The 26,559-nt window shown below is 54.1% G+C and overlaps 5 protein-coding genes and 1 long non-coding RNA gene across 10 annotated transcripts in view; 2 read left to right on the forward strand and 4 right to left on the reverse strand.

Moving 5' to 3' along the window:
• The window catches only part of CCND3 (cyclin D3), a 34,354-nt gene extending 33,932 nt beyond the window's left edge, over window positions 1-422 (reverse strand). The window contains exon 1 of the mRNA XM_048328296.1: window positions 332-422. The gene's annotated coding sequence lies outside the window, so the exon portion shown is untranslated. The remainder of the gene's footprint in view (window positions 1-331) is intronic.
• Window positions 339-9,259, forward strand: TAF8 (TATA-box binding protein associated factor 8). Its single transcript, XM_048328294.1, has 8 exons — window positions 339-398; window positions 3,336-3,492; window positions 4,061-4,159; window positions 4,376-4,438; window positions 4,765-4,889; window positions 5,542-5,689; window positions 6,357-6,499; window positions 7,674-9,259. Exons 1-8 carry the CDS (start codon window positions 339-341, stop codon window positions 7,815-7,817), a joined length of 939 nt encoding a protein of 312 aa, XP_048184251.1. The 3' UTR covers window positions 7,818-9,259.
• On the reverse strand, window positions 4,363-5,547 carry LOC125337988. The gene is made up of 2 exons (XR_007208163.1): window positions 5,307-5,547; window positions 4,363-5,234 (listed from the first exon to the last, which is right to left on the reverse strand). It is a non-coding gene; the product is annotated as an uncharacterized LOC125337988 (long non-coding RNA).
• Window positions 9,110-26,225, reverse strand: PIFO (primary cilia formation). Of its 3 annotated transcripts, none has more exons than XM_048328300.1 (6): window positions 13,586-13,888; window positions 13,122-13,264; window positions 12,452-12,550; window positions 12,184-12,317; window positions 11,634-11,760; window positions 9,110-9,515 (listed from the first exon to the last, which is right to left on the reverse strand). In XM_048328300.1, exons 1-6 carry the CDS (start codon window positions 13,665-13,667, stop codon window positions 9,489-9,491), a joined length of 612 nt encoding a protein of 203 aa, XP_048184257.1. In that variant the 5' UTR covers window positions 13,668-13,888; the 3' UTR covers window positions 9,110-9,488. The 3 variants fall into 3 exon arrangements, with proteins under 3 accessions (XP_048184257.1, XP_048184258.1, XP_048184256.1); XM_048328301.1 differs by lacking the exons at window positions 9,110-9,515; window positions 13,586-13,888 and adding exons at window positions 11,065-11,218; window positions 25,748-26,225; XM_048328299.1 differs by lacking the exon at window positions 9,110-9,515 and adding an exon at window positions 11,065-11,218.
• On the reverse strand, window positions 13,969-17,222 carry LOC125337982 (acidic mammalian chitinase-like). 3 transcript variants are annotated; one of them, XM_048328293.1, is made up of 11 exons: window positions 17,142-17,222; window positions 16,663-16,692; window positions 16,100-16,301; window positions 15,836-15,892; window positions 15,566-15,731; window positions 15,351-15,475; window positions 15,069-15,171; window positions 14,797-14,982; window positions 14,532-14,651; window positions 14,295-14,436; window positions 13,969-14,151 (listed from the first exon to the last, which is right to left on the reverse strand). In XM_048328293.1, exons 1-10 carry the CDS (start codon window positions 17,164-17,166, stop codon window positions 14,302-14,304), a joined length of 1,149 nt encoding a protein of 382 aa, XP_048184250.1. In that variant the 5' UTR covers window positions 17,167-17,222; the 3' UTR covers window positions 13,969-14,151; window positions 14,295-14,301. The 3 variants fall into 3 exon arrangements, with proteins under 3 accessions (XP_048184250.1, XP_048184249.1, XP_048184247.1); XM_048328292.1 differs by having other exon boundaries at window positions 14,291-14,436; XM_048328290.1 differs by having other exon boundaries at window positions 13,969-14,436.
• LOC125337980 (acidic mammalian chitinase-like) lies at window positions 20,429-24,091 on the forward strand. The gene is made up of 11 exons (XM_048328288.1): window positions 20,429-20,509; window positions 20,959-20,988; window positions 21,350-21,551; window positions 21,778-21,834; window positions 21,944-22,109; window positions 22,200-22,324; window positions 22,505-22,628; window positions 22,748-22,933; window positions 23,158-23,277; window positions 23,367-23,508; window positions 23,768-24,091. The coding sequence occupies exons 1-11, from the start codon at window positions 20,485-20,487 to the stop codon at window positions 24,010-24,012; spliced, it is 1,422 nt and encodes a 473-aa protein (XP_048184245.1). The 5' UTR covers window positions 20,429-20,484; the 3' UTR covers window positions 24,013-24,091.
• Window positions 26,226-26,559: the final 334 nt, after the last annotated feature.

The following is a 26,559-nucleotide window of genomic DNA, read 5'->3' on the forward strand; positions in this document are numbered from 1 at the left end:
TGGAGCAGGCACAGGTACATCCCTGGCTCAAGGACATCCCGGAATTAACGAGCTCTAAGGATGTCATAAATCAGGATGTCCACGGACACTTCGCCGACTTGGCAAAATCCCCTCGGTCCCTGTGCCCTGTGGAACCCCGGAACGGTTTGGGATGGACGGGACCATAAATCTCATCTCGTCCCACCCCCTCGGCATCCACATGTGAGGGGCGGGAGGATCCAGATGTTGCCCCGCCTCCGCACTACAACTCCCACAACGCCCCGCGTTCCGCTCCACCTGCACTACAGCTCCCACAATGCCGCGCGCTCCCGCCTCCCCCGCCCCGCCGCACCTGACGCATGCGCACAGCTCCATATGGCTCCAAGATGGCTGACACAGCGTCCGGAGGCTCCGGCACGGTAACGGCGGCTCATCCCCGGGGCGCGGGGCCGCGGTGGCGAATCCCCGGGTGGGGCCGGGCGGGGCGGCAGCGCCCGATTCCTCCGGGGCTCGGAGGAGCTCTCGGCCCGGCCGCGGAGCGCGGAGGCGGCGGGTGGAGAAAGGGAGGCGCTGATTGGCCGGAGGGCCTGAGGGGAGGCGGGCTTTGATTGGCTGAGGATGGTGCGCTCGGATTGGCTGGCGGGGGCGGGGCGGGGAGTGCGGGGGTGAGTCCTTAAAGGGGCCGCGTCCCAAAAGTGTCTGAGGAGGTTCTATAAGGACATGTGTGTAAAAATATATATATGTGTATATATCTATATATATGTATATGTGTGTATATATATATGTACAAACATGCCCATGTGTGTGTGTGTGAATGTACAGGAGTGTGCTCCTGCTCTATTCCCATTATTTGCTCCCAGACCCTTCCCATTACCTGCTCCCAAACCTTTTCCAGTCCCTGCTCCCAGACCCTTCCCAGCATCTGCTTCCCTGACCCTTCCCATGTTCCTTCCCAGTCCCTTCTCCCAGTCCTGTCCCATTACCTTCTCCCAGACCCTTCCCACTCCCTGCTCCATGTCCCTTCCAGCTACTCCTGGACCCTTCCCAGTCCCTTCTTTAGACCCTTCCCAGTCCCTTCTCCCAGCCCCTTCCCAGTCTCTGCTCCATGTCCCTTCCAGCTGCTCCTGGACCCTTCCCAGTCCCTTCTCCCAGTCCTGTCCCATTACCTACTCCCAGACCTTTCCCAGTCCCCGCTCCATGTCCCTTCCAGCTGCTCCTGGACCCTTCCCAGTCCCTTCTCCCAGATCCTTCCCACTCCTTGCTCCATGTCTCTTCCAGCTGCTCCTGGACCCTTCCCAGCCCCTTCTCCCAGCCCCTTCCCACTCCCTGCTCCATGTCCCTTCCCATTACCTACTCCCAGACCCTTCCAGGAGCTGCTCTTCCCTGGCCCATCCCAATCCCTGCTCCATGCCCCTTCCCCCTGCTCCCAGACCTTTCCTTTTATCTTCTCCCAGCCCGATCCCATTATTTGCTCCCAGCCCCTTCCCAGCCCCTGCTCCATGTTCCTTCTCCCTGCTCTGTGACCCTTCCCAGTCCCTGCTCCCAAGCCCTTCCATTACCTGGAAATGGAACCGTGCCATAAATCAAGTCCCTCCTGATGGGAGAGAATTTGCTGAAAGTCCTTGCAAGGAGTTTCAAAGATAAACCCAGACTTTTCCTTGAGTTTCAATGCTTCCAGATAGTTGTTTATGAAGTCTTATCAGAGGAACAGAGCCACCAGCGTGACCCAGGTACAGCACAGAGCACAGAAAAGCAGGAGTGAGGCCTCCCTATCAAGATTTACACAGCCTTTTAAAGATATTTTAACCAATAGTTACTAAAAACGAACATTATTTTCACTTTCCTACCAATTCTTCAGTAACACGGGCAGGAACTGTGGAATTCTCTATCCAATCATCCCAAACTACTTTTACTGCAGAATATGGAGTAGTAGTAGAAGGAGAATTTTGATATTTTTTTGATATTTTTTACTCTTACCTATTTACTACAAAGAGAAGCCCAAAACCTCTAAATTTTTCACCCTGTGCCAATCTCACATCGTAGTCTATCACCTAATTCCCACCACTGCATTTTCTAGTTGTTGTCTGACCGTTGGTAATTTCTTCCAAGGTTGGAGATTAAAACAGTGTTGTTCAGGGGGGTAAGAACCCTTAAAAACAGGCAGAGAAATATTCTTGGCACTCTGAGTTCCTACACCATCCCATCCCATCCATCCCATCCCATGGATCCCATCCCATCCCATCCCATGGATCCCATCCCATGGATCCCATCCCATCCATCCCATCCCATGGATCCCATCCCATCCCATCCCATGGATCCCATCCCATCCCATCCCATCCATCCCATCCCATGGATCCCATCCCATCCCATCCCATCCCATCCCATGGATCCCATCCCATCCCATCCCATCCATCCCATCCCATGGATCCCATCCCATCCCATCCCATCCATCCCATCCCATGGATCCCATCCCATCCCATCCCATCCCATCCCATGGATCCCATCCCATCCCATCCCATGGATCCCATCCCATGGATCCCATCCCATCCATCCCATCCCATGGATCCCATCCCATCCCATCCCATCCCATCCCATCCCATGGATCTCATCCCATCCCATCCCATGGATCCCATCCCATCCCATCCCATGGATCCCATCCCATCCCATCCCATGGATCCCATTCCATCCCATCCCATCCCATGGATCCCATCCCATCCCATCCCATGGATCCCATTCCATCCCATCCCATCCCATGGATCCCATCCCATCCCATCCCATCGCATCCCATCCTATCGCATCGCATCCCATCCCATCCCATCCCATCCCCATCCCATCCCATCCCATCCCATGGATCCCATCCCATGGATCCCATCCCATCCCATCCCATCCCATCCCATCCCATCCCATGGATCCCATCCCATCCCATCCCATCCATCTCATCCAATCCCATCCCATCCCATGGATCCCATCCCATCCCATCCCATCCCATCCCATCCCATCCCATGGATCCCATCCCATCCCATGGATCCCATCCCATCCCATCCCATCCCACCCCGTCCCATCCCATCCCATCCCATCCCACCCCGTCCCATCCCATCCCATCCCATCCCATCCCATCCCATCCCATCCCCATCCCCATCCCCATCCCATCCCATGGATCCCATTCCATCCCATTCCATCCCATGGATCTCATTCCATCCCATCCCATCCCATCCCATCCCATCCCATCCCATCCCATCCCATCCCATCCCGTGTCCCTTCCAGCCGCTCTGGGGCCAGCCCTGCTTGCTCGCTTCTCCTGGCGGGTTCCAAGATGCCTTTCCCCATCTCCTAACGCACCATTCCCGAAATTCCAGCGGGCAGGCAGCAAGCAGGCGGGCACCCCTGCGGACAATTACCACCTGGCACGGCGCCGGACGCTGCAGGTGGTGGTCAGCTCGCTGCTCACCGAGGCTGGCTTCGAGAGCGCCGAGAAAGCCGCGGTGGAGACTCTCACCGAGATGATCCAGAGCTGTGAGTGCCCCCAATGGCTCATCCAAGGATTCCCCTGGGATTCCAGAGGGGTTTGATCCCGGTTTTATCGTTGCTGAGGGCGTTGTGAAAAGGAGGAGGTTGGGTTGGTGGCTGGAGCACAGCGCTGGAGGTGCAGATTTCTGTGGATTTCTGTTTATCCCAGCTCAGAAATCTGTATTTTTTTTACTGAGTGGTTGCTCATTAGATACTCCCAGGAGCTCCATGTTGCTGGAATAAACAAAATTCCAGATATTTGGTTCATGAAGGCTCTCGTGGAGCAGCTCTGCTCCTTCCCGTGTGGGTGTTGTTGAAAGCCTCACCTACAGATTGTTCTGAAATCGAGAAATGATCCAATTCTGGGGGTTTTTTTCATGTTTTAGATGCAGACTTGCATTTTGCCCTTGTGGCAAACAGTGATTTTTTCATCTTTAAACACCCAGCCTGCAAAGTGCTCCATTCCAGGGGTTCTTTTTCATTCCTTGCTAAATTTGTTGCAAATTCCCATCCCTGGAGCTGCCACAGATGTGTGATCACTGCAAATTAAACGGGTGGTGGTTTTATCCCGCAGATATTTCGGAAATTGGGAGGAGTGCCAAATCCTACTGCGAGCACACAGCCAGGACCCAGCCCACACTCTCGGATATCGTGGTGACCCTCGTGGAAATGGGTGAGCAGCTCCCTCTTCCCACTCTTCCCACCTTTTGCATCGGGAAATCTGCCCCTGAATCTGGGATTTGGGTGGTGCCCGCTGCTGTGGACACCCACAGCTCGTGGTTTTCCTTCTTGTTTAATTTGGAGCTGTTGGAAAAATTCTGGAGAGAGGGGAATTTGGACAGGAGAAAAAATCCTGGAGTGATTCCTGTTTCTCTCTTCTTTCTTCCAGGGTTCAATGTGGAAACTCTTCCCGCCTATGCCAAGCGTTCCCAGAGGATGGTGATCACTGCCCGTACGTGGGGAGCTGGGAATAGTTTGGAATTCCTCTCTGCTGCCTTCCAGAGAGCTCCTGATGAGCTTTCTGAGGGATGATGCCAGGAATTCAGGGCTCCTGTGGTGACACTGCAGGAGGTGAAGGGACCTCAGTCACTCGGGGGAGCCTTCAGGGTGGTTTTGCTGCAGGACAGAGGGGCCAAGGGATCCTTTTGCCTTCTGGGATGCCAATCCCAAGCTCGTGGGATGTGCTCCATCCCTTGGATGGAGTCTGGGATGGGCTCACAGCGCTTTGGGGTGAGCCTGGGTGGGAGGAACTCCCTGATTCCCTGTTTCCCACTGCAGCTCCAGTGACAAACCAGCCCGTGACTCCCAAGGCCCTGACAGCTGGGCAGAACAAGCCTCATCCGCCCCACATTCCCGGCCATTTCCCGGAATTCCCAGATCCTCACACTTACATCAAGACACCGGTGAGTGAAAACAACATTTCTGTGCTGTTTGAGGTCTGTGTGAAGTCCAGGAGTGGGGTGGTTTTACTGCAGTGCCATTTATCCAAAATATTGCTTTTCCTGGCTTAAAATAGTCCTTCTTTGTGGGTTGTGGGCATCCCTTGGCATTCAGACATCAGGCAGAATCCCAGGATTTCTGCCTGATTTTTGTGCTGGTTGGGATCTGTTTGAAGTCCAGAACTCCAGGAGTGGTGCTTTTTTACTGCAGTGCTGGTGCCATTTATCCAAAATACTGCTTTTCCTGGCTTAGAATATTCCTTGCTTGTGGGTTGTGAACATCCCTTGGGATGGGATCCTTCCCATTACCTGCTCCCAGATCCTTCCTAGTTTAGAATCCTTGGCCCATCCCATTATCCACTCCCTGGTCCATCCCATTACCTGCTCCCAGACCCTTCCCAGTTCAGAATCCCTGGCCCATCCCATTATCCACTCCCTGGTCCATCCCATTACCTTCCCCCAGACCCTTCCCAGCACAAAATCCCTGGATTCCTGCCTGCTGGACCTCTGTAACTCTCCAAAAACCCGTGGATACTGAAGAGCAGAGCCTGCAGCTCCTCCATCCATGTGATATTTGGAAGTGGAGCTGCTCCATCCCTTTCTTTCCCTGCTCCAGACCTACCGGGAGCCGGTGTCTGACTACCAGGTGCTGCGGGAAAAGGCGGCTTCCCAACGGAGGGATGTGGAAAGGGCCCTCACACGGTTCATGGCCAAGACTGGAGAGACCCAGAGCCTCTTCAAGGATGATGTCAGCACATTCCCACGTCAGTGATTCCATCATTTTGCATCCCTGCTTCCCCTCCCCTGTAGGGTTTGGGAATTGTCCTGTGGTGTTTGCCCTGCTGAGGTGCTGGAAGGTCGGGAAAGGAGGGATTTGGGGGTTCAAATGGAGAGGAAAACCAGAAAGCTGCTCCTAAACTCCTCAAAGCTCCCTTTTATCTCCTGGTGAAGGCTGAGAGGGGCTGAATCCAAAGCTCATCCCAATCCTGGCTCCACCTCCTGTAACCTGAACAAGGAATTTCTTCTCTCTGCCATTTTCCTGCTGCTGGAAATTTTCCTGTCTCTCTGCCTGCAGAGCAGTGGTGAGAATTCCCAGTTTGCCAAGGCTCTCTGACAGCTTCCCTTAAGGGGAACCCAACTTCCCAGATAATTGGGATTTTATGGTGGAGCTCAGGAAGGAATTTTTGTGTTGGAACACTGCTGTGTCCTTGGCTGGAAACATAAAGAGGCTCCAGAAAATTGGGAAGTAGAGACTGCCATCTTTTAGGGATCAGGATTTCCTTCCTGATCCTTGGGACCAGCAGGAAAAGGAAGCGTGTCCAAACCCAGAAGCAGCGAAATGTTCGATCTCTATAACTTTGTGCTTCATTTTTGAGGGGAGGAATTTTCTCCCAGCTTCCTGACTGTGTGTCCTCTTCTCCCAAATCCCAGTGATTGCTGCCAGGCCTTTCACTGTGCCCTACCTGACAGCTCTGCTCCCCTCCGAGCTGGAAATGCAGCAGATGGAGGAGACGGATTCCTCGGAGCAGGACGAGCAGACGGACACCGAGAACCTCCCGCTGCACATGAGCACGGTAGGGCCACCCTGGGGGGGCTCCTGGGGGCCATTCCTGCAGCTGGGAAACCTGGATGTGCCTCCTGGGAAACGGGAAGTGGAGCTGAACATTGTCAGGGGTCTTGAGCTTGGAATTCTGGCTCTGATTCCTGGGAAATGTAGCTGAACATTGTCAGGGGTCTTGAGCTTGGAATTCTGGCTCTGATTCCTGGGAAATGGGAAGTGGAGCTGAACATTGTCAGGGGTCTTGAGCTTGGAATTCTGGCTTTGATTCCTGGGAAATGGGAAGTGGAGCTGAACATTGTCAGGGGTCTTGAGCTTGGAATTCTGGCTTTGATTCCTGGGAAATGGAGCTGAACATTGTCAGGGGTCTTGAGCTTGGAACACCTGGCTTTGATTCCTGGGAAATGGGAAATGGAGCTGAACATCGTCCTGGTTCTTCAGCTTGGAATTCTGGCTCTGATTCCTGGGAAATGGGAAATGGAGCTGAACATTGTCAGGGGTCTTGAGCTTGGAATTCTGGCTCTGATTCCTGGGAAATGGGAAGTGGAGCTGAACATTGTCCTGGTTCTTCAGCTTGGAATTCTGGCTCCGATTCCTGGGAAATGGGCAGAGTGGGTGGGAAATGGCAACTAAAATCGTTGTGGTTCTTCAGCCTGGAAAACCTGGCTCTGTTTCCTGGGAAATGGGAAATGGATCTAAACACTGTCAGGGTTCTTGAGCTTAGGAAAACCTGGCTTTGTCTCTTGGGAAATGGGAACTGGATCTAAACATTGTCCTGGCTCTTCAGCTCCCTGCAGAGTTCAGTGCAGAACGAGGCTGGAGCAGGAGCTTTCAGTACATCCCGAATTTCAGTGTCAGGGAAGAGAGTTCTCCCTGGATCCCAGCTTCCCAAGGGATTTTCTTGTGTTAGAAACCAGGAGGCCTGGCCTTTAATGCAGCTCCTTGTGTGCTTGGCTGTTGATTATCCCTCCTGCCCACAGGTTCTGGGGCTTGAACTTGGAATCCTGGAATCCTTTGGGATGAGAGGGACCATAAAAATCTTATCCCATGGGCAGGGACACCTTCCCCTATCCCAGGGTGCTCCAGCCTGGCCTCAGACACTTCCAGGGATGGGGCAGCCACAGCTTCTGTGGGCAGAAGGATTTCTAAGCCTGACTTTGGTTTTTTATTCTTGTTTTTGACTGTGCCAGGATGATTCCGGACCCGAGAAGGAGAACACCTCAGTGCTGCAGCAGAACAGCTCCCTGGCAGGCAGCAGGAACGGGGAGGAGAACGTCATCGACAATCCCTACCTGCGGCCCGTGAAGAAACCCAAAATCCGCAGGAAGAAGTGAGGGGGGAGCTGGAATTCCTGTGGCTGCTCAGAGAACCACAGAGGAGGGGTCAGGAGCTGGAATTCCTGTGGCTGCTCAGAGAACCACAGAGGAGGGGTCAGGAGCTGGAATTCCTGTGGCTGCTCAGAGAACCACAGAGGAGGGGTCAGGAGAGGCAATGCAGCTGAGGAGAGATCTCTCTGCATGGTCAGCTCCACTCCCATCCTGCTTCCCAGGGCTCCCTCTTCCCTCTGCTCGCTGGGATGGTCCAGGAAAGCCACCTGGGAATTGTCTGGGGGACTTTGGTTTCCACGGTGGGGAGGATTCATTTTCTGAAGAGCTGGAGGACACAGGGCTTGGATTTGGAGCTGTGGGACACAGGGAATTTTCCTGCTCCCACTTCCCAGCAGAACACAAAGGCATCGTTGGTGTGTCAGTGCCTGGAAGGCTGGAAGAGGAACTTCCATCAACCCTTAAATCCAAGGAATGTGTATTAACAAAGAGAAAACTCCCAGGGAGGTTCTTCCTTTTGCATTCTTGGCCGGTGAAAGCAAACAAATCTTTTCTTTTGTAACCTGAAGGTGTTGGTAAAGGAGTGAAGTGTAAATACAGAGAGCTCCAAGGACTTTTTATTCCCACCTTGCAGCTGCCCTGGGGACTGGAAACCTCTCAAGTGTGGTGGTGTTTACCCTGCCCTGCTCTGAGAGCATTTTCCTGTCACAGCTGCTTCGGGCTCCTTTGCAGTTCATTGTTGTTTTCCACACAGCTCAAATCCTTGGAGAGTTCCTGCCTTTCCCCCCGTTTCTTTGGAAGCTGGAAAATGGAACAAAGCTGCACTGATGGCAGCAGTGATCACACTTCTTGCATTTTATCAGCTCTCAAATACGTGTTTTTATCAGCAGAAGTTGGGTTTTTTTCCCCCCTGCTTTATTTCACCCTTTTATTTCCTTTATTTTTATGGGAGTGTTGTCATTATTGGCTGGTTCTGGAGGGGTTTGCTTTCATTTTCCTTCAGCATTTTTTTTGGCAAAATATGGGTTAAATATCCTTGAGAAAAGACTCCTGTGGTTTGGTCCAACCTTCCAAGAATCCCAAGTTCACCTCCATGCAGTTAAAAGGATCCTCCCTCTTCCCCCATCACCAAGGGAGAAGGAAAATAAAAAGAAGCTCTTCATTTTCAATGAAAATGGAGATGTTCCTGCCAAAAAATCTGAAATTAAATCTCAGAAAACCCCCTCTGTGTGTGCCATTGTCACTTCTGCTGGTGCCTTGCTTGTACAGAATGACAAATGTACAGACACACCCTGTATATGTTTGTATATATCCAAAAGTTTTATCTTTTTTTAACTTTTTTTTGTTTCTTCAAGGAGAAAAATCCCTCGCTGGGTAGGGGAGGAAAAAGAAAAAAAGTGGAATGAAAATTGTAATTTTTATGTTCATAATAAAAGAAATTTTATCTCCTACGAGCAAAACTGAGTCCTTCACGTTTCAGGAGTGGGAAAGTGCCTCACACATCATTTTTTTTCTGGTTAGAAAGAATTAAGTGGAGATGAACCACGGTGTCCACCAGGAATACAAAAGTGAAGCCTTCAACAGCCTAAAACCCCCAGTTTTTAGGACAAGAAAAATTCCAGGGAGCCTAATGTTGCTTCAAAATCTTGCACCAAAAAGGGACAGCTGTGACTCCAAAAGTCAGGCTGGGAGCAGCTGCGAGAGCTCCTGAAAGTGAGAATTGGAAGAAAAAATGTTGGGTTTATGGCTAAAATTGGGCTGCAGGTGAAATTTGCTACAGAAACAATAAATAAATAGAGGAAATTGGAAGAAGAGTGGAGCTGGAATTACACCCAGAGGGATTTTGCCTCTCCAGGGTCTCTGTGGGATTGGGATCGGACACATCCGTGGGCGGGTTTGGAAACAGAGAATTCTCAAAGGTCTGAGGGGGAAACAGCTGCCCCAACACCAGGAACTTTCTGTTTCAGGCCACATTTATTTTTGTGGCCAGATTCTCAGTTCAAGCATCTTTCTTGTTGGCTTGAGAATATTTTTGTGTCATCAGGGAGGGAGCCAAAATGCAAAAATCCACCTGGTGAGGCCTGGTGGGGCCCGTCCCAACGCAGCCTCTTTCCCTCAGAAGTTTTCAGGGTGTTATTTTGGGCACAAAGACATTAAACACCCTCTGAGGGTACCAAAACCACCTCAATATTCCTGATTTTTCCTCAGGTTGGGGGGAAACCCCTTGGGCTGGCCTGGATATGATGAGAAAGTTGGTGGGGGGGGAACAGCAGGAAAAGCTGAGGGGAAGATGGGGATGTTCATTCCTGGCGCTGAGAAAATGGAGCAGCTGCCCTTTGGCTGTGGTTATTTGGCTCCTTTCCTGCCTCAGGAAAAGCTGGATTTTGAGGGAAAAGTGAGGAAATCCATGGAAGGAGGGGGATGAGCTGAGGGGGGGACTTGGGGTCGTGGTTTCCAAGCCCCTCGCAGCTGCTCGCTCCCTCTCCAGAGGGATCATGGAGAGGGTTTTTATTTATTTCCAGCAGGATTTGGGAGAGACTTGTGAGGGGAAAAGCTGGAAAACTCGCAGGTTGAGACAAAGGTGATTTAATAGGGCAAGCAAAGGAAAACAAAGAGTTGATTCCCTGCTTCCCACAGGCACCTCCAGGAGAGCAAGGCCTCATCCAAGGCGGTCATGGAATGACTGGAAAAATCATGGAATGGTTTGGAGCCTGTGACTTGTGCAAATATCCCCCAATTCCTCCCCTTTCCCCCCCATTTCATATCCTGAGCAGGATGGAATATCCCTTCATTTGTGTCTCCCTCAAAACTTCCCAACTTCTCCCTCAGGAAAAGCAGGAAAGCCCCCAGTGCTGTGGAAGCAATGACCAAAAAATCCCAATATTAACCAAAATATCCCAATATTATTGACCCTGTGTTCAGCACAAATCCAAACTACAGCCTTATTCCAGACACCAGGAACGAAATCCCTCTGTTTGAAAAGATTTTATTTGGATTTTATTTTATTATTTTACTTTCATTTATTTGGATTTTATTTCAGTTCATTATTTTCAATTTTTTAAAAAAATCTCTTCAATATATTTAAACCATATTAAAATATTTTAAGACCTCTTTAAACTATTTTAAAACAAATTCTGGAGTTAACTTTCTTCCCAAGTGGCTGGAATGGGGCTGGTTTTGCACTTGTGCTGAGCACGGGGTTGAAAATATTGAGCTGTTTTTGTTACAGCTGAGCAGAGCTATTTTAAAACATTTAAAATATTTAAAATATTTGATTTATTAAGCTTGGTGGTGCAGGTGAGAGTTTCCAAAGGAAGGAGGTTGTGGCACAGTTGGAATCCTCAGCTGTGGTACAGCTTGAGGTAAGCTTGTCTGGCCTGATTTTTCCGGAATTTTTTATCCAGGGTCATCTAAAAAACACCAACTTTTCATTAATAACAATGAAAATGTTCCAGAAAAGGAAGGGATGAGACCTCGACCTGTGCTTTAAATGAGATTTTCTTTCCAGCAGAGCCACATGAGGCAGTGGAGGCCTCGCTTTGCTCCCTTCGGGAGTGGAAACTTCCAGAGGAAATTTCTGAATAAAAGGGGTTTTTTGGGAAGGATTTTGCAAACAGGCATTTTCTGAGAGAAAATCACTTTGTCTCCTGTGGCCCAGGCAGGAAAGGATAACAAAGAACAGTGAAAATACAAACTGAAAAGGAAATTTCCTCTCTCAGAAGCAGGAGAGGATAACAAAACATGGCGAAAACGGGAAGTGAAAAGGAAATTTCCTTTTTCAGAAGCTTTGAGGCAGGAATAACAGCCCCTTATCCCCATCCTCACCTTCTGGATTTGCAGTTTCACCATCCTCTGGGGTAGTGCTGCCACTGTGGCCCAGTCTGGAGCCCCAAATTTCATCGGCCAAGTGACCCTTCTGGTTAAAGGCTGTTCTATGTTATAAGTTCCAGGCCTAAAGCAAACAGGCACCAGATATCTCAGTTTTGGAGCTGGTTTTTGCTGGTTTGTAATTCCTGAATTTACCTCCGTGGTCAGCTAAAATACAATTATTCATTCACAGCAACAATAATGCCTCAGAAAAGGAAGATGTGAGGCAGCATCGAGAACCCTGACCTGGGTTTTGAAGCGATTTTTTGTTTTCAGCAGAGCCCCATGGGGCAGATCCATGGGAATTTCATGCTGTGGTGTCCCAGTCATCGTCCTAAGCTAAAGCCTAAAGCAGAGACAGCTTTTTGGAGACAAAAAGCCTTTTTTTGCAGCTAAAAAGCTTTGTTTGGAGATCAAAAGCTTTACTGAGAACTCCATCCCCACCTCCCATTTGTGCATTTCTCCCTGCTAGGATTCCTGCTTATTGTGAGAAAACGAGTTAAATTACCCAGGGTAAAATTCCTGATCTGGAATCCTGGCTGGGAATCGTGGTGTGCTGGAGAAAAAGGGAACACGGGCAGGCTGGCACCTCCTCTCATCCCTCGGGAAGGGCCGGTACGCACCAGGGCCGGGGGTCACTGTCTGCAGGGAAAAAAAACCCCTCAGGATGGAGGATTTGGTGCCAAACATTCCCAGAGCAGCAGCCAGGTGGATGTCACAGCCTTGCCGGGGAATATTTTGGCTGCTTTCTCCTCCTTTTTTGGCCCTCTCCTTACCCGGGCACTCAGCTGGAAGCGCGGGGCTGTCCTGGCTCCCATCACGTATCCCCGGCTGCTCATGGGTCGGGTGCTCATGGAGGATTTGAGGATGTTCTTCTGCAATTGGAAACCCAAAATGATTTATTGATGTTTTAAAGACACCCTTTGCAGGGCAGAATTACCTCGGCAGCAAATGTTATTCCTATTAAAGTTATTCCTAATAATTCCACTAATTTCTCACTGCTGCAGAGCCTCGAGGACTGGTTGGGAAGAGAGATAATTCCTTTTTCCAGGTGGATGTGGGGACATCCTGCAGTGGGTTTGCAGGGCAGGAGTGCATGAGCAGCAGATGTTATTCCTACTACAATTATTCCTATTAATTCCCCTAATTTCTCATTCCTGCAGAGCCTCAAGGACTGGTTGGGAAGAGAGATAATTCCTTTTTCCAGGTGGATGTGGGGACATCCTGCAGTGGGTTTGCAGGGCAGGAGTGCGTGAGCAGCAGATATTATTCCTATTAATTCCCCTAATTTCTCACTGCTGCAGAGCCTCGAGGACTGGTTGGGAAAGGCGAGAATTCCTTTTCCCAGGTGGATGTGGGACATCCTGCAGTGGGTTTGCGGGGCAGCTGTGGCCCCCTTGCTCCTGTGCCTTCTGGGAAGGAGCCCAGAATGGAAGAACAACTCACCTCTGGCCCCAGGTAACAGCCCGGCCCCAGGAGAGGGTTTCCCCGCACCACTGCCACCTCGATTCCCAGCCTGTCTGGGGCGTAGTAGTAGGGGAACATTTTCCGTTCTTGGGTTGTCCCGAAGGAGATGCTCTTCTGCACGGCTGGGGGACGAGCAGAGGGAAATGCCACCAGCGGGATGAACAAAACAGAGAGAGGAAAGAGAGAAAACAGTGACCACTTGCTGCTCCCTGCCTTCATCTCCCACGTGGGAACCTCCCTTGACCCTGGGTATTTGGGAGGGATCTGCCCTTCGGCTCTGCTTGATCCCTCCTGCCACAAAGGGCTGGTTTTCCCCAGCCTGAGCAAGGAATTGGGATCAGCCCCGTGGTGGGGAGGTCGCTGGGGAAACCGATGCATCCGGGGAGGTGAAGGAGAAGAAAACACAGCCCCCTCTGGGTGCCCCCAGCTCGCCCAGCTCTCACCTTTTGGGTCCTGCCCCGCTGCCATCCTGCCGTGCCTGATCTTCCCGGGATGGGCTCTGCGTGCTCCAGTTGTTATAGCCATGGAGCAGGGGGATGGCAGCCCATGGAGGGAGCAGGAGAAAGCTGAGGATTCACATTTCCCTGTGGAATGTGCTGGGCTGGCTCAGGAGAGCAGCCTGGGATTGTGATGTCACAGCCTTGGGGATGTGACAACAGTTCCTCTCCCGGTTTCCAAGTGGCTGCCAGGGTAGGGCAGAAAAAAACCCCGGGGAAAATGCCAGGCTGGGATTAAATCCAAGCCCTTCCCCAAGCACAAGTGTGAACGTCCTGATAGAATCAGGAAGAACCGAAATATAAAGGATTGAATGAGTTGAAGCAGGAAGTGGTTGCTTTTGCAGAAAGCTTTATTTAATCATTCTTATTGTGTGCAGTTGGATCAGAGGATCAATGGGCTGGAACAACATCGGGATCTCCATGGCCGGTCCCCACCGTCGGCACTGCAGCTCCTCCCACACCCTGAGCAGCTGCAGGGCCGTGAGGACAGCGCTGTGCAGAGCTCTTGCAGCCTGAAAAGAAAGCAGGATTTTCCTTGGGGAAGGGATGGTGTTTAAATGCCCCCCCCTCCCACGGTCCCACGGCGTTCCCAGCCCCGCGGCCTCTGGAGCCGGCAGAAGGGGCACGAAGCCCGGCTCCCTCCCGGCTCACTCACGGCGCGGTCACAGCCCCAGGCCCTTCTTCAGCGTGGAGATCAGGGGGTATTTGCCCTCGTGGCAGAAGGTGCCGGTGAAGTCATCCAGGTCGATGGTCCAGACCATGGCCCCGCCAAAGTTGTTCTTCTTCAGCCAATCCACCTGTGGGGTGCCAAGGAGAAATCCCAGTGAGCCCCAGCAACTGATCCCACAGAAGGCTCCGGCCCTGTTCCAGCACAGCCCCGCTGCCCCCAGACCTTGAGGCCGAAGCTCTTGACGTTGTCGTAGCCGATCCATTCGCTGCCCTTGTAGGCGTAGGGCACGTCCTGGGGTTCATCCCAAGCCTGGGTGGCTCCGGAGTTCAGGAAGGTGCAGATCTGGGAAAAAGGGCAGAGCAGGACAATCAGCGAGGGGCTGCGGAAAGGGCAGTGGGAACGTGGGCCGGGTTAGGAGTTCCGTGCTGGGAAGTCCCAGCAGTGTCCGTGCTGCCCTTGCAGCGCCGGGGGCGAGTCCCACACGCACCTCGTAGTAAGCCAAGAGCCCGGCCTCCCTGGTGTAGGGTCCCGCAGGACCAGGGCCGGAGGCTGGGGCCTCGATGCCGGTGTTGGATGGGTTCTGCAGGGTGAAGGTTTTCCCGTAGGCTGGGAATCCCACCAGGAGCTTCTGAGCTGGGGCACCGTTGTTCTTCCAGTAGTTCATGGCGTATTCCTGCAGAAGCCAGCATGGGTCAGGGCTGGGCCGGGATGGGCTGGCAGGAAGAGGAGCCCTGGGCCAGAGGCCCCAAAGGCACTCACAACACTGAGGGTGCCGCTACTGAACAGGGGGCTGTTCTCGCCCGTGGAGCCGTCCCAGGGCCCGTGGAAGTCGTAGGTCATCACGTGGATGTAATCCAGGTACCTGTGGGGAGCAGGGGCTGCGTCCTGACCCGAGGCACCAGAGCTCTGGGTGCCCGGTCACCCCCCAGCCCCGGCCACAGCCCCTCCTGCTGCACACGGGGCTCCCTCAGGGGCTCTCTGGAGCTTTCCCTTGCAGGAACCTACCCCAGTCCCACCCATGAGCCCAGGTTTGCCACTCACTTGCCCAGCTCAGCAATCTCATAGCCAGCTTGGATGGTGGAAAGTCCTCCAGCCACAGCGGCGGTGACCATGAGCCGGGGCCGGCTGGTCTGTTTGGCTTCCTGCTCGAAGGCTGCCAGCAGTTCCTGAGGGATCCCAGGGACAGGAATCACCTGGGGGCTCTGGGATGGGGCTTTGCAGCTGCCCAGGGCTCACAGGCCTGGAGCCAAGCCCACCTTAACCAGGACGGTGAAGAGACCCTTGTCCTGGGCTGGGCTGCCCCTGGAGCCGGGGTATTCCCAGTCCAGGTCCAGCCCGTCGAATCCGTACTGGCGCAGGAACCTGACCACGGAGTTGATGAAGGTCTGGCGGTTCTGGGGTGTGGAAACCATGGTGGTGAACCTGGGCAAGCAGAGCGGGACAGAGATGGGGTTGGGTTGGAGCCTCTTCCTCCTCTCCCTCCCTTTCCTGGGAGTCATTATTGGAAAGAGCTGGATTGAACTCACTTCTCTGTGCCAAAATTCCATCCTCCAATGGCCAGAAGGGTCTTCAGGTTCCTGTTCCTGCAAGGAGGGGACAGGAACCGGAGTCACCCCAAGGCTTTGGTGTCACTGTGGCCTTTGCAGGCCGGGTCCTTTTGGTGGGAATGGCCAAGGGCCAACAGGCAGCGCCTGGAGCCACTGTCCCCGAGCTCAGGGGACGGGTCTGTCCCCCTGCCCTGCCCAGCACCAGAGGGAGCAGCAGCCGTGCCCGAGGCTGCCAGCACTCACTGGTTCTTGAGGCCGTTGAAGGACTTGTACAGGGTCTCATCGTTCCACTCGTAGGTGGTGATCTCGTTGTTGTTCATGCCGGCGAAGGCGTAGATCAGGTGGTTGCACAGGTTGGGGTCGATGTTCTCAGGGGTGTATTTGCCCTCGCCAGGCCTGTACTGGGCCCAGTTGGTGAAGTAACAGGTCAGCACATAGGCAGTGCCTGCGGGGAGACACAGGGCATGGAGGGGCCTGCAGCGCCCTGGGCACAGCCCGGCCCCTGCGGGCACAGCGGCCACACGGAGCCGCGGGCAAGCAGCGGGCACAGGCTCCCTGTGCGGGCCAGGGGCTCAGGGAAAGGGCAGCAGGGCTGGCGATCCCTCGGACGCTGCCGGGCTCCCCGGGACAGCCCCGCAGCGGGCGCCTTCCTCCCCTGGCCCTGGGGACGGCTCGGTCCCGCAGCCTCTGGTGCCCTTCAGCTCCCGGCTCGGGGTCTGTGCCCCCGACGGGCCCTTCCTGCCCGGGAGGCAGCCGGGAGGCAGCCGGGAGCTCCGGGGCAGCTGCTGCAGGGAAGAAGCACCTACCGACGTGGGCGTTCAGCAGCAGGGCCAGGCCTGGCGGGGCACAAGGAAACAACAAAGAGGTCACTGCTTGCTCTTAGAAATGCAAAGGTCTTGTGCAAGACTCTGCTCCCAAGCTGAGGCAGAGGAGGTTTTCTACAGAAGAGGCTAAAATCTGTCAAATCATTTCAGGTAAAAGCAGAGCAAAGGACCCAAACAGGTGCCAAAACAGCCATTTGACTTTCAGATTTATATTTCAAAGCCCATTTCAGTCCCGGCCTGCGATGGACTCTGTCCATGTTCAAAGCAGAACAGATCCCCAACAGCAGCAGCACTAAAGAACGGAAGTCTCCCTCCCGAAAGAAAATTGTGAAACCTTTGACAGAAAAGAGAGAGCAGCATTTTTATCCCTCCAACCCCCCTGTACAGCAGCAGAGTGCCAGTGGCAGAGCCAGCAGCCCTGGGCAGGAAGGCAGAGAGCTGCAGTTTGCAGTGGCACTCACCGGTGAGCAGAGTGAGCTTGGCCATCTTGGACCAGGACTGATGTGCTCGGGCTCTCTCCCACTTTTATACCCTGCTCCTTCCTCTGCCAGTCTTACATCAACAGCGACGGACAAACATGACGAAACTTGGCAAAGATCCCCATCGCCAAATCAGACACCAGGACAATGAGCCTGAGCACCCCAGCTGGAGGGGTCACTGGTGTGAGGCTGTGCCACGTCCTGGTGCTGCAAGGGCAGATAAAGAGTGGGATTAGATTTCTGTGACTGTCCAAATGCTGATTTTAACAACAGCTTTGTGTCCCTGCTGGCGACTGCGCAGGGAGCGATGGCTGAAGTGTGAGACCTTGCGCTGTCCTGGAGCCCTTCCAGAGATGGTGGCAGTGCCAAAACAAAGGATTTGCACAAGGGTTGGGTCTCCTTGTGTTGATGGAAACAAAGTGAATCAGAATCAGGTTCTGCTGCGTTGTCCTCCCACTTGTTCTTGTGACCATGGGTGTCAGGAGACTGGGGAAAGAAGATGACAAAACCAATGTTTCTTACAGAAGAACTTTTCTTTATCAGGTGGAGAATGACTCAGTAAAAACTGTTTTGGTTTTTCTTTAGTGATGGGATTCCTCCTGTCTGCTTCCATAATGTGACCCCACCTCAGCTGGGTGGGCAAGAGACAGCTCAGACCACCAAGGTCCCTCTGTCCCAACGCTGCCCACAGCGAGCGAGCCCAGATCCCAGAGCCTCCAGCATTCCCAGTGCTGGGAGCCAGAGCCCCGCTCAGCCCTGCCTTGGGACGGTCCCACCAAGGACACCCAGCCCTGGCAAAGCCCAGAGTGTGGGTTTGGCACTGCCACCATCTCTGGAAGGGCTCCAGGACAGCGCAAGGTCTCACACTTCAGCCATCGCTCTCTGCGCTGGGATTTGAAGGGTTTCCTGAAGTGCTGAAGTGAAAGATTCCCTGAGGGAGCCCTATGTGCAGCAGGAGGGGCCGTGGCCGGGGCTGGGGGGTGACCGGGCACCCAGAGCTCTGGTGCCTCGGGTCAGGACACAGCCCCTGCTCCCCGCAGGTACCTGGATTACATCCACGTGATGACATTTTTGGGATAATTCCCCCCAGGAAAATTCCCAAGAACGCCATTCCACACTAAAAAACTAAATCCATCCTGGGAACAGATTGTCCCTGGGACGGTTGTCACTCCTCTGCCTGCACTGAGGAGCACCAGACCAGCAGCCCAAAGCAGGCCTGGCTTTCCCAAAGTTTTCCTTGGAAAACTCATCCAGCTCCTCACATCCAGACCCAACGGCGCCTTTGCTCCATGTGGGAATCCCAAGCTGGATCTCGGCTACCCCAAGGACCTCCCTGCCATCGGCACAAATCCCTCTGGGAGCTGCCAGCTCCAGTGTCCCTGTTCCAGGAGGCCAGACCTGCATCCCTGCATCCCGATAAGGATCCCAATGATGTCCAAAGGACACAGCGCCATTCCAGGGACCTTCCCGCTTGTCCCTGTGGAGCTTTCCACAGTGACATTCCAAGTGTCTCCAGCAAGGGCAGGGAGAGCCAAACAAACTCCCTGAAGGAATGGCTGAGGCACAGCGAGGTCAGCTGGGCTGGGGTGCCCAAGGTTTTGGGGGAAAACAGCAGATTTTGGGGATTTTTCCTGACAGACACATCTCTGGCTGTGCCGGTGCCATCCCTAAATCTGCCAAACCTCCAGGACAAGAAGGAGGAGAAGGTTTAAGGAATCATCCTGGAAGGAGCACCTGGGCACTGCTGAGCTTGGATACCAGGAAACATCAGGGTCTGCTCTCTGTGAGCTGTCGGGAAAGAGTGGAAGGACAGACGGACTCAATCCCAACAGCCACGGAATCAGTGGGATGGCAGTTTCAGAGGGAAGATGCAGCAGGAACAGCCTGGAGTGGTGGAATCTCTCTGCAATCCAGCACTGGGACAGCTGGAAGGTCCCCGTCTGCTCTTTTTAACTGGAATTCTTTCAGCAAGGACCAATTCTTGTGCCCACAGCTAAGCAGCTTTGTCAGAACAGAAAAAAGCAGGAAAAGTCCTGAAGGAAAACTCCAGAATTTGCCTGACTCACATTTGTTACCCCCCCTGTGAGGACAAGAGCCCTTGAGCCTGTCCCAAACGCTCTCCTTTCCACACCAAAACACCTTCCATGGATAACAGAGCTGAAAAGGCTCCAGAGGTCACTGAGGGTGGGATTTTCCAGATCTATTCCAGTTGAATTTGTACCTTGTGATTTTATCAAGCAAGAAAAACACTGGAAAAATACTCCTTGAGGATGTTGTCCTGTTATCAGCCGTATCCCACCCCGTGCCTGCACGAAATCCCGAAGGCTCAGGCTGGCACATTTTAATCTGCAGGTTGGCCAGCATCTGATACCAGGCTGTGACCTCCTGGAAAGTCACCTTGGTGTCACCCCAGCAGGAATTAATCAACGTCCCAGTGCAGGGACATGGCTGTGTCCCCGCTGTGTCCCACTCCTGAGTGGGGGAAAGGGAAGAAATTCCCAGTCTCCTCGCACAGGGTGAGAGTGTGGAGTCTCCACCTCGGCAGAAGCTGAAATAAAAATGTGGAAAGGAGATTTTGAGGCATTCAGCTGTCGGAGCTGCACTTAAGGAGAAACAGGAATGAATGGCAACATGGGGGTTTCTCAGATTGGGAAAGAGCTGAGCAGGAAGAGGAGGGGATAAATGTGAGAGGAAAATGAACCTGCCCCATCTTCAGGGGCCTCCTTTGTAGAGTTTGACCCCCAAGAAATAAAGAAACTTCCTCTGCTTCCCTGAGAGACCCCACCTTAGCTGGGTGGGCAAGAGACAGCTCAGACCACCAAGGTCCCTCTGTCCCACAGCAAGAGAGCCCAGATCCCAGAGCCTCCAGCATTCCCAGTGCTGGGAGCCAGAGCCCCGCTCAGCCCTGCCTTGGGGCGGTCCCACCAAGGACACCCAGCCCTGGCAAAACCAAGAGCTTGGGTTTGGCAGTGCCACCATCTCTGGAAGGGCTCCAGGACAGCGCAAGGTCTCACACTTCAGCCATCGCTCCCTGCGCAGTCGCCAGCAGGGACACAAAGCTGTTGTTAAAATCAGCATTTGGACAGTCACAGAAATCTAATCCCACTCTTTATCTGCCCTTGCAGCACCAGGACGTGGCACAGCCTCACACCAGTGACCCCTCCAGCTGGGGTGCTCAGGCTCATTGTCCTGGTGTCTGATTTGGCGATGGGGATCTTTGCCAAGTTTCGTCATGTTTGTCCGTCGCTGTCGATGTAAGACTGGCAGAGGAAGGAGCAGGGTATAAAAGTGGGAGAGAGCCCGAGCACATCAGTCCTGGTCCAAGATGGCCAAGCTCACTCTGCTCACCGGTGAGTGCCACTGCAAACTGCAGCTCTCTGCCTTCCTGCCCAGGGCTGCTGGCTCTGCCACTGGCACTCTGCTGCTGTACAGGGGGGTTGGAGGGATAAAAATGCTGCTCTCTCTTTTCTGTCAAAGGTTTCACAATTTTCTTTCGGGAGGGAGACTTCCGTTCTTTAGTGCTGCTGCTGTTGGGGATCTGTTCTGCTTTGAACATGGACAGAGTCCATCGCAGGCCGGGACTGAAATGGGCTTTGAAATATAAATCTGAAAGTCAAATGACTGCTTTGGCACCTGTTTGGGTCCTTTGCTCTGCTTTTACCTGAAATGATTTGACAGATTTTAGCCTCTTCTGTAGAAAACCTCCTCTGCCTCAGCTTGGGAGCAGAGTCTTGCACAAGACCTTTGCATTTCTAAGAGCAAGCAGTGACCTCTTTGTTGTTTCCTTGTGCCCCGCCAGGCCTGGCCCTGCTGCTGAACGCCCACGTCGGTAGGTGCTTCTTCCCTGCAGCAGCTGCCCCGGAGCTCCCGGCTGCCTCCCGGCTGCCTCCCGGGCAGGAAGGGCCCGTCGGGGGCACAGACCCCGAGCCGGGAGCTGAAGGGCACCAGAGGCTGCGGGACCGAGCCATCCCCAGGGCCAGGGGAGGAAGGCGCCCGCTGCGGGGCTGTCCCGGGGAGCCCGGCAGCGTCCGAGGGATCGCCAGCCCTGCTGCCCTTTCCCTGAGCCCCTGGCCCGCACAGGGAGCCTGTGCCCGCTGCTTGCCCGCGGCTCCGTGTGGCCGCTGTGCCCGCAGGGGCCAGGCTGTGCCCAGGGCGCTGCAGGCCCCTCCATGCCCTGTGTCTCCCCGCAGGCACTGCCTATGTGCTGACCTGTTACTTCACCAACTGGGCCCAGTACAGGCCTGGCCTGGGCAAGTACACCCCCGAAAATGTCGACCCCTGCCTGTGCAACCACCTGATCTACGCCTTCGCCGGCATGAACAACAACGAGATCACCACCTACGAGTGGAACGATGAGACCCTGTACAAGTCCTTCAATGGCCTCAAGAACCAGTGAGTGCTGGCAGCCTCGGGCAGGGCTGCTGCTCCCTCCCAGTCCTGACCTGTGCTTCAGTGTCTGCACGGTGGCAGCGGTTCTGGGTGAGGGATGCTGAGAGAAGAGGGACGGAGACACGGACAGGGCGGGGCGGGGTGACAGCCCTGTCCCCTGAGCTCAGGGACAGCAGTTCTGAGCGCTGTGGACTTGCAAGGACTCCGGTTCCTGCCTCTTCCCTTTCAGGAACAAAGACCTGAAGACCCTGCTGGCCATTGGAGGATGGAATTTTGGCACAGAGAAGTGAGTTCAAACCATGTCCTGCCCTAAAAAGCAGCGTGGAAAAGAAAGGAGAGGAGGAAGGGGCTCCAACCCAACCCCACCCCATCTCTGTCCCGCTCTGCTTGCCCAGGTTCACCACCATGGTTTCCACACCCCAGAACCGCCAGACCTTCATCAACTCCGTGGTCAGGTTCCTGCGCCAGTACGGATTCGACGGGCTGGACCTGGACTGGGAATACCCCGGCTCCAGGGGCAGCCCAGCCCAGGACAAGGGTCTCTTCACCGTCCTGGTTAAGGTGGGCTTGGCTCCAGGCCTGTGAGCCCTGGGCGGCTGCAAAGCCCCATCCCAGAGCCCCCAGGTGATTCCTGTCCCTGGGATCCCTCAGGAACTGCTGGCAGCCTTCGAGCAGGAAGCCAAACAGACCAGCCGGCCCCGGCTCATGGTCACCGCCGCTGTGGCTGCCGGACTTTCCACCATCCAGGCTGGCTATGAGATTGCTGAGCTGGGCAAGTGAGTGGCAAACCTGGGCTCATGGGTGGGATTTGAAGGGTTTCCTGGAAGTGCTGAAGTGAAAGAGTTCCCTGAGGGAGCCCCATGTGCAGCAGGAGGGGCCGTGGCCGGGGCTGGGGGGTGACCGGGCACCCAGAGCTCTGGTGCCTCGGGTCAGGACGCAGCCCCTGCTCCCCGCAGGTACCTGGATTACATCCACGTGATGACCTACGACTTCCACGGCTCCTGGGAGAGGAACACTGGTGAGAACAGCCCCCTGTTTGCTGGCCCTGCTGACACTGGGGACTACAAATACTTCAACGTTGTGAGTGTTTTTGTGGGATGCTCACAACTCTCAGATCCCTCGTGGCTCCCCCGAGGAGGTTTTGAGGAATTCATCCTCCAAATCCCAGCAAAGACTTGAGCAGGACTGGTTTCTTGCAGGAATATGCCATGAATTATTGGAAGAGCAACGGTGCCCCAGCTGAGAAGCTCCTGGTGGGATTCCCAACCTATGGAAAGAGTTTCACCCTGCAGAACCCATCTGACACCTCTGTTGGAGCTCCAGCGTCCGGCCCTGGCCCAGCTGGGCCCTATACCAGGGAGGCCGGAACCCTGGCTTACTACGAGGTATGGATGTTCCCATCACATTCCTTTCCCAAATCATTTGAAGGAATTTATCAGGAAGCTCCCATGGAGTTTTCAGACACCAAGCTGTCCATAGAATCGCTAGGAAAAAGTTAAATACTCAGGGGCCAGAGAAACGGCACAAAACCAGAGGATAAAGCCAAGACAACGGGCAAGCCTGGGCTTTTCCCTTTCTGCGGATAACATTCCTGCTTCCTTCTCCCCAGATCTGCACCTTCCTGAGCTCTGGAGCCACCCAGGCTTGGGATGAACCCCAGGACGTGCCCTACGCCTACAAGGACAGCGAATGGGTCGGCTACGACAACATCAAGAGCTTCGGCCTCAAGGTCTGGGGGCAGCGGGGCTGTGCTGGAACAGGGCCGGAGCCTTCTGTGGGATCAGTTGCTGGGGCTCACTGGGATTTTCCTCCCCACAGGTGGATTGGCTGAAGAAGAACAACTTTGGTGGGGCCATGGTCTGGGCCCTGGACATGGATGACTTCACCGGCACCTTCTGCCACGAGGGCAAATACCCCCTGATCTCCACGCTGAAGAAGGGCCTGGGGCTGGAGAGCGGCGGTGAGTGGCTCTGGGAGAGCGGGAGCAGCTCCTTGACGGAGACTCCCAAACTCCCTGTGAAGGGATGGGGAGGAATGAAACACTTCCAACCCTTTCCTGCCTGAATTCCAGACTCTGTTCCCCCTTCCTCCCATTTGAGGCTCCCACCACCACCAGCGGGAGCAGCTCCCTCATGGAGACTCCCAAGCTTCCTATGGGAGGGACGAAACACCGGGAGCACGAAAATAAACCTTCTCCTGCTTGAATTCTTGAATTCCAGACTGTGTTCCCCCCGCTGAGCCCCTGCCTCCCATCACCGAGGCTCCCACCACCACCACCACCAGCGGCGGCTCCGGCGGCTCCGGCGGCAGCGGCTTCTGCGCCGGGAAACCCAACGGGATCTATTCAGACCCCGACAACAAGAGGAACTTCTACAGCTGCGTGAACGGGCAGACCTTCGTGCAGAGCTGCGAGCAGGGGCTGGTCTTCGACCCCGTCTGCACCTGCTGCAACTGGCCCCAGTGATCCCAACCCTTTTCCAGCCATCCCTCAGATCCAATTGTTGGCACCGCTGGTGATTAAATAAAGCTTTCTGTAAACAATCCTCCGTGGTTCGACTTCTTTTTTTCTGGCTGGTTTTCACGCTCTTGGCTCTCCGGGAATCCTGGAGTGCGTGGCTATTAGAATTCCCGACGGCAGGTGTCAATGTTGCCTGCTCTTCTTCCCAGCCGTGTGGGGCTGGAGGGATTTTCCAGGAGTCTTCCGGCAACATTTGGAGGAGCAAAGTGGTTGCAGGCCAGAAAGCTGAGTCGTTGTTCCTCTTTGTTCAGTCACAGATCGAGATCTGTGGTGAAGAGGAATTTTTTTTGCAGTTTTGTATAGAAATGGAGCACTTTGGCCTTGCCATAGGTAAAAAAAAAACACGATAAAGGCAGTTGGTTTCTCCAGGGTTTTAAAGCCTGTGTAAGACATGGAATCATGGAATCCCAGCCTGGTTTGGGTTAGAAGGGACCTTAAAGTTCATCCTATTCCATCCCCTGCCATGGGCAGGGACACCTTCCACCATCCCAGGTTGCTCCAACCTGGCCTTGGACACTTCCAGGGATCCAGGGGCAGCCACAGCTTCTCTGGGAAATCCATTCCAGGGCCTCCCCACTCTCACAGGGAAGAATTCCTTCCCAATATCCCATCTAACCCTGCCCTCCTTCACCCTAAGGCCATTCCCCCTTTTCCTGTCACTCCAGGCCCTTGTCCAAAGTCCCTCTCCAAGCCATGACTGGTTCAGGGTTAAAGAGAAATTATTCAACATTTCCATCCCAAACCTCACCCAACCCTGCCAGGCCGCCTGCTAAGGCATCCATCCATTTATTTACCCGCCCAGGAATCCCATCCCCTACGGCAGAGCACCCCAGAGCCTTGGCAGAGATAAATCCATCCCTTCTGCCCCTCTCAAGTGTCCCATCACGTCATCCCTGCGCGTGTCCGTCCTTCCCTGGGCGCACACGGAGCTGCTGGAAGAGGGGCGAGGAGCTGGCTGGAATGCTGGCAGGGCTGGCATCTGCTCAGCTGCCTCGGGAGAGGGATTTGGGAGCTGGCCTGGTCCAAATTTCTTCCTGTTCTTCCAAGCAGAACATTTGGGGTCGCCACAGGATGGAGGTCGCAGCTGCTGTGAGATCCATCCTGTGGGAAGCCCTGGATGAAGGCCCAGCATCGTTACCGGAGGTGCAGCACAGAATCCCAGAATCCCTGAGGCTGGAACAGCCCCCCAGGACCATCGAGTCCAAGCTGTGCCTGATCCCCACCTTGTCACCAGCCCAGGAGTGCCTTGGACACCTCCGGGAGTTCCTTGGACACCTCCAGGGATGGGGATTCCACACAGTCTCTCCAGGAGCACAGCAAATATCTGGCAGCTGCTTTGGGTCAGATTCATGGCAAGAAAACTCCTCAAATTCCCTCCTCCCAAAGGTCTTGGTCAGGAGATCCGTGAAGTTCTGGGCATTCCTCCTGTTCGGGCCAGCCAGGAACGCTCCTCTCTCCCCGAGTCCCATGAGCTCCGTGGAAAGGGCTCCATTTTCCAGCTCTTTCCCCCAATCCCGACTCCCCATTCCTCTGTTCCCACCTTCCCCTGGCGTTTGATTTCCCTTCTCTCCACAGCTCATGCAAGAGGCGCTGATGTTCAGACACCAGCCCTCCCCTGCTCCCGGGGAGGATTCCTGCCTCCCTTCCTCCCTCATTCCCAGAAATGCCAGCTCTGACTCACCCTGCTTACGAAATCCTGCAGCCATTCCCCCCCCGCTGCCGCTTCTCCAGCGTGCTCTGCTCACCCCTCGTCCCCAGGGATGTTTCGGGAGGACTCAGAAGAGTTTTTCCACGAGGATTCCATGCGGCGCTGCCGTCTCCCATTGTCCATCCCTCCCTTCCAGCGCATCTTCCATCGTTCCTCGTCCCACCCCCGGCGCTCAGCTGCTGCCATCAGGCTCTGTAAACAAATTTCGAGCCTCTGCGATGTTGCGAAACGCCTCCCACTCGATTTCTGACCGTCCTGTTCCCCAAATAACCCTGACTCTGATCTGCTGGCATCTCCCTGACGTTCCCTGGCGCTCGGCATCGCCTTCCCCTGCGCCGGTGAGCTCCGGGCAGCTCCGTGTGCCTGGGAATGGGCTGCAGATCCTTCCACCTATCCCAAAATCAATCCCGACGTTATTTCCTGCTTTTCCAAGCCTTCAGACACATTCCCAAATCCCTTCCCCGCACATAAACGTATCCACGCTCAGCACAGGTGGGAAAAAGAACTCCAGAAATGCTGCATCCACAGGAACGAGCGGGCTCACGGGTGTTGTTTTGGCTCAGGAAATATCTCATGGATAATCGGAGCTTTGTTTCAGCCACTCTGGATTTTCCTTGATTTTTTTTTTTTTTTTAATGGGCCTTATGTGGCATGAATTTGTATTTATTTGTTTATTTGTTTGTTTACTATAGCCTGATCTTTTAAAGATTGGATTTATTAAAGCGTGTAATCTCCCCAAATCCATTTAGGATTGGTAACACATCTCCCGGCCCGAGCTGATATCA

This window comes from Corvus hawaiiensis, chromosome 24 (genome assembly GCF_020740725.1).
Source record: "Corvus hawaiiensis isolate bCorHaw1 chromosome 24, bCorHaw1.pri.cur, whole genome shotgun sequence".
NCBI classification, from domain to species: Eukaryota; Metazoa; Chordata; class Aves; order Passeriformes; family Corvidae; genus Corvus; species Corvus hawaiiensis.

Excerpts from the sequence above, each read along its gene's own strand:
- LOC125337980 (XM_048328288.1), top strand. The coding sequence starts at position 20,485 with ATGGCCAAGCTCACTCTGCTCACCG. Across the intron at positions 21,552-21,777 it reads TTCAATGGCCTCAAGAACCA|GAACAAAGACCTGAAGACCC; the intron begins GTGAGTGCTGGC and ends CTTCCCTTTCAG. Across the intron at positions 22,110-22,199 it reads TCTTCACCGTCCTGGTTAAG|GAACTGCTGGCAGCCTTCGA; the intron begins GTGGGCTTGGCT and ends GGGATCCCTCAG.
- PIFO (XM_048328299.1), bottom strand. The coding sequence starts at position 13,667 with ATGGCTATAACAACTGGAGCACGCAGAGCCCATCCCGGGAAGATCAGG. Across the intron at positions 11,761-12,183 it reads GATCAGGAATTTTACCCTGG|GCCTGGAACTTATAACATAG; the intron begins GTAATTTAACTC and ends TGTTTGCTTTAG. Across the intron at positions 11,219-11,633 it reads TGAAACTGCAAATCCAGAAG|ATGACCCTGGATAAAAAATT; the intron begins GTGAGGATGGGG and ends GGTGTTTTTTAG.
- LOC125337982 (XM_048328293.1), bottom strand. The coding sequence starts at position 17,166 with ATGGCCAAGCTCACTCTGCTCACCG. Across the intron at positions 16,302-16,662 it reads GCTGCTGAACGCCCACGTCG|GCACTGCCTATGTGCTGACC; the intron begins GTAGGTGCTTCT and ends GTCTCCCCGCAG. Across the intron at positions 15,476-15,565 it reads TCTTCACCGTCCTGGTTAAG|GAACTGCTGGCAGCCTTCGA; the intron begins GTGGGCTTGGCT and ends GGGATCCCTCAG.
- TAF8 (XM_048328294.1), top strand. The coding sequence starts at position 339 with ATGCGCACAGCTCCATATGGCTCCAAGATGGCTGACACAGCGTCCGGA. Across the intron at positions 3,493-4,060 it reads CACCGAGATGATCCAGAGCT|ATATTTCGGAAATTGGGAGG; the intron begins GTGAGTGCCCCC and ends TTTATCCCGCAG. Across the intron at positions 4,160-4,375 it reads GGTGACCCTCGTGGAAATGG|GGTTCAATGTGGAAACTCTT; the intron begins GTGAGCAGCTCC and ends TCTTTCTTCCAG.